Source organism: Aedes albopictus, chromosome 3, assembly GCF_035046485.1.
Source record: "Aedes albopictus strain Foshan chromosome 3, AalbF5, whole genome shotgun sequence".
NCBI classification, from domain to species: domain Eukaryota; kingdom Metazoa; phylum Arthropoda; class Insecta; order Diptera; family Culicidae; genus Aedes; species Aedes albopictus.
The window spans coordinates 247,162,085-247,170,747 of NC_085138.1; the positions used below are offsets into that span (position 1 = coordinate 247,162,085).

The 8,663-nt window shown below is 43.7% G+C and overlaps 1 protein-coding gene across 1 annotated transcript; it reads left to right on the plus strand.

Moving 5' to 3' along the window:
• The first annotated feature begins 906 nt into the window (after nt 1–906).
• Nucleotides 907–5,203, plus strand: LOC134290681 (uncharacterized protein K02A2.6-like). Its single transcript, XM_062857860.1, has 2 exons — nt 907–1,941; nt 2,081–5,203. The coding sequence occupies exons 1-2, from the start codon at nt 907–909 to the stop codon at nt 5,201–5,203; spliced, it is 4,158 nt and encodes a 1,385-aa protein (XP_062713844.1).
• Nucleotides 5,204–8,663: the final 3,460 nt, after the last annotated feature.

The window sequence follows — 8,663 nt, forward strand, 5'->3', positions numbered from 1 at the left end:
AATAGATGTTTTACTCGGATTAACCGAAAGGCCATATTGGCGACACTAACCCTCAACTACCTGAAGGGCGCTTTGAATCAGGTCGAAAAGGGTGGTGATACACATACCAACTAACAATGCTAGGTAGTCGTCGGCAAAACCATAAGTAGGAAAACCGCTATTATTGAGTTGCTCTCTCTCTCTCTCTCTCTCTCTCTCTCTTCTTGGCGTAACGTCCTTACTGGGACAAAGCCTGCTTCTCAGCTTAGTGTTCTATGAGCACTTCCACAGTTATTAACTGAGAGCTTCCTCTGCCAATGACCATTTTGCATGCGTATATCGTGTGGCAGGCACGAAGATACTCTATGCCCAAGGAAGTCAATGAAATTTCCTTTACGAAAAGATCCTGGACCGACCGGGAATCGAACCCGTCACCCTCAGCATGGTCATGCTGAATACCCGTGCGTTTACCGCCTCGGCTATAAGTTGCCTCAATAGCATATCTGCTACGAGATTCCACAAAAGCGGTGATAAGACTCCCCCTTGTGGGCATCCACAAACACTCAATTCCACAATGCGTTCTAAGCATTTCAGAAGAAAAGAGAACAAACTGATAGGTCTGAAACTCTTTGTGCTATAGCACCTTACTACTGAATTACCTTGGTGCTAGAGAGAAATGTCATTGTTACCAACATTGTTTTTATTATTGATTTCCGTCAATTCAAGAGCTTGAAAAAAAACGATTCCCTCGTGCAAGTACATTTTGTATTCTTTTGAAACGCAAATAAAAGTTAGTTGTTCCTGTAATCCGCCGTGTTTTATTTACGGGACACAACATTGTGGCGACGAGGTCGGTTCGGTTCGAAGTAGTTTTCGCGTCGTTTCCGTCGATTTCTGCCGAAAAGCGCATCGGTGCGTGATTTCGCAATGGCGAAGGAGGCAAATCTCGCGAGCATCCTCGAGCAGATGAGCCGGTTGATGGAGGCGCAAAGCATCGCACAGAAGGCGCTTCTGGAACAGCTCGCGAAGCCGAAGGACAACGAGTTCTTCATGGAGACACTGTCGAAAACCCTCCCAGAGTTCTCATACGACCCGCAGAACGGAGTGGTTTTTGATAAATGGTACGCACGACACCAGGAAGTGTTCACCAAAGGAGGCGCTGCTTTGGACGAAGTGGATCGAGTGAGATTGCTCCTACAAAAATTGAATTCGGTGGACCACGACCGCTATGTCAACTTCATTCTGCCGAGGACCCCAAAGCAAGTTTCATTTGCGGATACAGTGAAGATACTGACGGAAATGTTTGGGCACCAGACGTCCGTGTTTTTCCGTCGATTCCAGTGTTTACAAACACGCAAGCGAGACTGCGACGACTTTGTCACCTACGCCAGCACGGTGAACAAAGCCTGTGAAGATTTCAGCATTAACACCATCACAGTGGATCAATTTAAGTGCTTGATCTTCGTCGCTGGGCTGCACTCGGAGAAAAACAAGGACATTCGAACGAGGCTACTGGTGAAGATGGAAGGTGAGACGGCAGCGGATCCGATGACTCTCAAGAAGTTGCTGCTGGAGTGTCAGCAAATGGATAATCTCAAACACGACACAGCTGTTATTGAGAATCCAAAAGCTGTCACGTTCGCTGTCTGTGATGCAGTGCAGAACAACGAAGTGCGAAGCAATCGGACTCCCAACTGGACATCGGAGAAGAAGAAGCAGACAACATCCAAGACCCCGCGGCGACCGTGTTGGCAGTGCGGGCAAATGCACTTTGTTGCTGACTGCTCGTATACAACGCACACCTGCCGCAGCTGCGGAAACGTGGGGCATAAGGAAGGATATTGTGGGTGCTTCTCCAAACCGGGAGAATCCGCAGCTCCTGTATCGAGACAGTACCACCCAGCGGAAAAAGGAAGAAAGCTAAGCCCAAGAAGAAAGCCGATCAACAGTTCCATTCAAAGAGTGTCTATGCAGTAAACACGCTCAACACAGCCGGTGTCATCGAGAGACGAAAGTTCATCGATATTATCATCAACGGTTTCCCGATTGAGCTCCAAATCGATTGCGGGGCGGATTATACGATTGTTTCGTCCTACCACAGCTAGGACATCCGGAGAAGCGGTCAACGGATCTGAAGGTGTCTACAGCGTCAGGCAAACCGCTACCACTGGATTCGGAGTTCGAGTGTCAAGTCACATTGAATGAAACCACCAAGCGATCGGTGTGCTACGTGACGCCAGTGAAAGGATTCAACGTGTTCGGCAGTGACCTGATGGATCTTTTTGGACTATACGACGTTCCAATCAACGCGTTTTGCAAGCTGGTCTCAAGCGAAGCTGAATCGGAGGCGTATGCGAATGCTTTGAAGGCTAAATTTCCAGCGGTGTTCCAGGAAGGGCTCGGTCTGTGCACCAAGACGAAGGTTCATCTCTTTCTGCAACCTGGTGTTACGCCGGTTTTCAAACCCAGGAGGCCGGTGCCGTTTCACTCCCAACGGCTGGTTGAGAAGGAGCTACAGCGACTACAGAACCTTGGCGTTATCGAACCGGTAGAATTTTCGAATTGGGCTGCACCCATTGTTGCAGTTCGAAAGGCACAGCGAGATGCGGAAGGCGATCCAGTTATCCGCGTTTGCGCGGATTATTCTACCGGGCTTAATGCAGCACTTGAGGCAAACAAATTTCCGTTACCGACACCCGACGATATTTTTGCGAAACTGGCCGGCAGCCAGTACTTCAGTGTGCTGGATTTATCAGATGCCTATCTTCAGATGGAGGTCGACGAGGATTCACAAAAGCTGCTGACGGTGAATACCCACAAAGGACTCTTCAAGTATAAGCGGCTCCCTCCGGGAGTGAAGTCGGCTCCTGGAGCCTTTCAGAAGGTGATCGACAACATGATCGGTGACCTGGAAGGAACGGAATCTCTGCTCGACGACGTTATCGTTTTCGGAAAAACTCGAGCCGAGCACGATCGGAATCTCAACAACACTCTTCAACGGATTCAGGAGTTCGGATTTCGACTGAAGCTCGAGAAGTGCAAGTTTGGCGTGACTCAGGTAAAGTACTTGGGACACATCATCAGTCGTGATGGTCTACGCACAGATCCCGAAAAGGTAAGAGCTATTCTACAAATGCCTCCACCCAAGAACGTGACGGAGCTACGATCATTCTTGGGCGCAATAAATTATTACTCGAAGTTCATGAAGGAAATGCACCTTTTGCGCAAACCTTTGGACGATTTGCTACAAAAAGACAAGAAGTGGGTCTGGACCGACGAATGCCAGCGTTCGTTCGTGAGGTTTAAAGATCTGTTACAATCGGACTTGATGCTTACACACTATAATCCTAAACTGCAGATTGTAGTGGCGGCAGATGCTTCGAACACAGGCATCGGAGCGACTATTCGACATCGGTTCCCTGATGGTACCGAGAAGGTGATTCAACATGCTGCAAGGTCATTGACACCGACGGAGCGCGCTTACGGGCAGATAGACAAGGAAGCTTTGGCGCTAGTCTACGCCGTGACCAAGTTTCATCGGATGCTCCTTGGGTGGCCATTTATTCTCGAAACAGATCACCAACCTCTTCTTCGCATATTTGGCTCGCACAAGGGAATACCAACACACACCTCGAACAGATTGCAGCGGTTCGCCTTGACTATGTTATGCTACGATTTCAAGATCGAATACGTTAGTACGACCAAGTTCGGGTATGCAGACGTTCTCTCCAGACTCATCAGTTCGGCAGCGAAACCGGAGGAGGACTATATCATTGCTTCGGTGAAGTTGGAGGAAGACCTTCTAGCTGTGCTAGAGCAATCAGTCAACAACACTCCAGTCACAGCCAGGATGATTGCGACGGGTACGAAGCAGAACAGGGTACTCAACCAAGTGCTTCAGAACATCGAGTGTGGATGGCCATCAGAAGTAAACGATCCGGAGATCAAAGCGTTCTACAACCGGAAAGAAAGCTTGACGGTAGTCCAGGGCTGTATTCTCTTCGGGGATCGCGTAGTAGTTCCTCAGCTCTATCAAAACCGGATTTTACAGCGATTGCACCACGGACACCCGGGCATAGTACGAATGAAGTCATTAGCCAGAAGTTTTGTCTTCTGGCCTGGAATTGATGGGCAGATTGAAGCGTTCGTAAAGCAATGCAAGAATTGCGCATCGGTGGCTAAGTCTCCAGCTCACGCAGCACCAGAAGCATGGCCGACTCCATCTGGGCCATGGCAGCGACTGCACATTGACTTCGCGGGACCGATTGATGGTCTTTGGTTCTTGATCATTGTTGATGCGTTCTCTCGTTGGCCGGAGATCTATCCGACGAAGACAACGACTGCGAAGGCTACAATACAGTTTCTTCGAAACACTTTCGCACGTTTGGGGCTTCCGTTGACGATTGTTTCAGACAACGCTCCCCAATTTACTTGCGACGAATTCGAATCCTTCTGCAAGACAAACGGAATCGTTCATCTTCTAACCGCCCCCTACCACCCGCAATCTAACGGGCAGGCGGAGCGATTTGTAGACTCGATGAAGCGGGCACTCAAGAAAATCAACAAGGGAGAACCTCTCCAGGAGACGTTGGATGTATTTCTAGCCACGTATCGTTCGACGCCGTGCGGATCCACCGGACAAAAATCACCCAGCGAAATGATGTTCGGTAGACAGATGCGAACGACACTCGACCTACTGCGACCAGTGAGCAAATCGACACACATGTTTGAATCTGGGAAGCTGAGCAACATTAAGCAACCGAGACAGTTCAACGTTGGCGACTTGGTGTACGCGAAGGTGCACAAAGGAAACGATTGGTATTGGGAAGCAGGAAAAGTTATCGAAAGGATTGGAACTGTAAACTACAATGTTTGGCTGAGTGGACAACGATGCGGCTTAATCAGATCTCACGTCAACCAACTTCGTCATCGACACGTGGCGATGAACCAAAACGAAAATGAGGTTTATTCGACGAATGCACCATTACCATTGTCAGTGTTGTTGGACGAATTCAACATCGGTCCGCGACCAACGGTAAATGAACCGAGAGCTCTTGCTCAACCTGAACAAGTTGAGCTGCAGGATCAGCAACAACCAGTTCCCGGCCCGGATCAAGAGTCACCACAACGCGCTGCTGTCGGAAGCCGCATACCCGTGGCTACAACTTCTCGTGGACGACCAGTTCGACTTCCTCCTAGGTTTGAGCATTACGTTATGTCCTGAAGAGGGAGATGCTATAGCACCTTACTACTGAATTACCTTGGTGCTAGAGAGAAATGTCATTTTTACCAACATTGTTACCCTTCTTACACCCATAAGAAGGGTATAAATATCGCTCGAAAAACCGACTTTCGATCCGAGGCCCGGAGGGCCGAGTCTCATATACCAATGAACTCAGCTCGACGAACTGAGCAAATGTCTGTATGTGTGTGTGTGTGTATGTGTGTATGTGTGTGTGTGTGTATGTGCGTTACAAAAAAAAGTCACGCACGTTTCTCAGCCGTCTGTCAACCGATTTGAGTTCTCTTGGAAGCAAATGAAAGCTACTACATCCTAGTAGAACGCTATTGATTTGTTTTTCGATTGGACGTTTGGTTACCGAGATATCTCTCGAAGAGTACTTATGAGTCATACTTCTAAACTTTTTAAGATTTTTGACCAAGTGTATCATAATAAATATTTCGACCGTTTGTCAATCGATTTGGGTTCTCTTGACACCAAATGAAAGCTACAGCATCCTAGTAGATCGCCCAGAAATTTTATTTCGATTGGACATTTGGTTACAGAGATATCTTTCGAAGAGTACTTGGGAGTAGCACAACTTACCAATTTTAGAGATTTTTGACAAAGTGTATCATAATAGATTTCCCAACCGTTTATCAACCGATTCGGGGTCTCTAAGCCTCAAATGATAGCTACTACATCCTAGTAGAACGCTATTGAATTTCATTTCGATTGGACATTTGATTACCGAGATATCTTTCGAAGAGTATACAAATTATTTTTCTGAGAAATTTTTGACAAAGTGTTTCATAATAAATTCATCAGCCCAGTGTCAACCGATTTGATTCTCTTAGCACCTATTAGGATGTCAAATCAAAACTACAGCATCGTTTGAAAGTCTTTTAAAAGTAATTTTGATTGCACCTCTCGTTATCGAGATATTGTTCAAATAAAAGTTCAGATAGTATTCAAGAGCAATTTCAAATGACAATTTCAGAGACATTCAACTCAATGTATCACAATCAATTTCTCAGCTGTCTGTCCGTCGGTTTTGATTCCCTTAGCACCAAATCAGAGCTACCACATCCTAATAGAATGCTACTGAATTTTATATTGATTGGACATTCCGTTACCGAGATATTAAACAAAGAGTATTAAAACAAATTATTTTTAAAATAAATCCTTTTTACCCTTCTTACACCCATAAGAAGGGTATAAATATCGCTCGAAAAACCGACTTTCGATCCGAGGCCCGGAGGGCCGAGTCTCATATACCAATGAACTCAGCTCGACGAACTGAGCAAATGTCTGTATGTGTGTGTGTGTGTATGTGTGTATGTGTGTATGTGTGTGTGTGTGTATGTGCGTTACAAAAAAAAGTCACGCACGTTTCTCAGCCGTCTGTCAACCGATTTGAGTTCTCTTGGAAGCAAATGAAAGCTACTACATCCTAGTAGAACGCTATTCATTTTTTTTTCGATTGGACGTTTGGTTACCGAGATATCTCTCGAAGAGTACTTATGAGTCATACTTCTAAACTTTTTAAGATTTTTGACCAAGTGTATCATAATAAATATTTCAACCGTTTGTCAATCGATTTGGGTTCTCTTGGCACCAAATGAAAGCTACAGCATCCTAGTAGATCGCCCAGAAATTTTATTTCGATTGGACATTTGGTTACAGAGATATCTTTCGAAGAGTACTTAGGACTTATACAACTAAACCTTTTGAGATTTTTGACCAAAAGTATCATAATAAATATCTTAGCCGTCTGTCAACCGATTTCGGTTATCCTGGCACCAAATGAAAGCTACAACATTCTAGTAGAACCCTATACAATTTCATTAGGATTGGACATTTGGTTACCGAAATATCTTTCAAAGACTACTTGGGAGTAATACAGGTTAACTTTTTTAGAGATTTTTGACCAAGGGTACCATAATAAATATCTCAGCCGTCTGTCAACCGATTTGGGTTCTCTAAGCACCAAATGAAAGCTACAATATCCTTGTATAAGGCACTGAAATTTTATTTCGATTCGACATTTAATAACTTAGATATCTTACGAAGAGTATTTCAATAAATTCTTTTTTACCCTTCTTACACCCATAAGAAGGGTATAAATATCGCTCGAAAAACCGACTTTCGATCCGAGGCCCGGAGGGCCGAGTCTCATATACCAATGAACTCAACACGACGAACTGAGCAAATGTCTGTATGTGTGTGTGTGTGTATGTGTGTATGTGTGTATGTGTGTGTGTGTGTATGTGCGTTACAAAAAAAAGTCACGCACGTTTCTCAGCCGTCTGTCAACCGATTTGAGTTCTCTTGGAAGCAAATGAAAGCTACTACATCCTAGTAGAACGCTATTGATTTTTTTTTCGATTGGACGTTTGGTTACCGAGATATCTCTCGAAGAGTACTTATGAGTCATACTTCTAAACTTTTTAAGATTTTTGACCAAGTGTATCATAATAAATATTTCAACCGTTTGTCAATCGATTTGGGTTCTCTTGGCACCAAATGAAAGCTACAGCATCCTAGTAGATCGCCCAGAAATTTTATTTCGATTGGACATTTGGTTACAGAGATATCTTTCGAAGAGTACTTAGGACTTATACAACTAAACCTTTTGAGATTTTTGACCAAAAGTATCATAATAAATATCTTAGCCGTCTGTCAACCGATTTCGGTTATCCTGGCACCAAATGAAAGCTACAACATTCTAGTAGAACCCTATACAATTTCATTAGGATTGGACATTTGGTTACCGAAATATCTTTCAAAGACTACTTGGGAGTAATACAGGTTAACTTTTTTAGAGATTTTTGACCAAGGGTACCATAATAAATATCTCAGCCGTCTGTCAACCGATTTGGGTTCTCTAAGCACCAAATGAAAGCTACAATATCCTTGTATAAGGCCCTGAAATTTTATTTCGATTCGACATTTAATTACTTAGATATCTTACGAAGAGTATTTCAATAAATTCTTTTTTATTATTATTATATTCACTTGTTATCTTGCATGAGTTTTTGACCAGTATATGGGAAATTATTTTTCAATAAATAATACTGACCTTATACAAAGTGTATACTAGCAGGTTATTGTTTTCAACAAAATTGTAAATAACAAATTACAAATACACAGGAGTTTTATGAAAACTAACAATATGGTAAATGAAAGCTTTGAATTTATATATTGTGGGAAAAATACAAGAACCAGACAGCCAAAATAACTAGCTAATGCCAAAACTGATTAACTTAGTAGATATATCATTTTTGTCGTTTTTATACCATAACCATGAATACCAAGTATTTCGGAGCTAATTTATTCGATTGATTAAGAGATATTAGACAAAGTGTATCTCGCTGATTTTCTTACCCATTTGTTAATCGATTCAAGATCTTTTGGCAGTTAACAAAAGATACAATATTCCAGAACCTATTTTTTAAACATT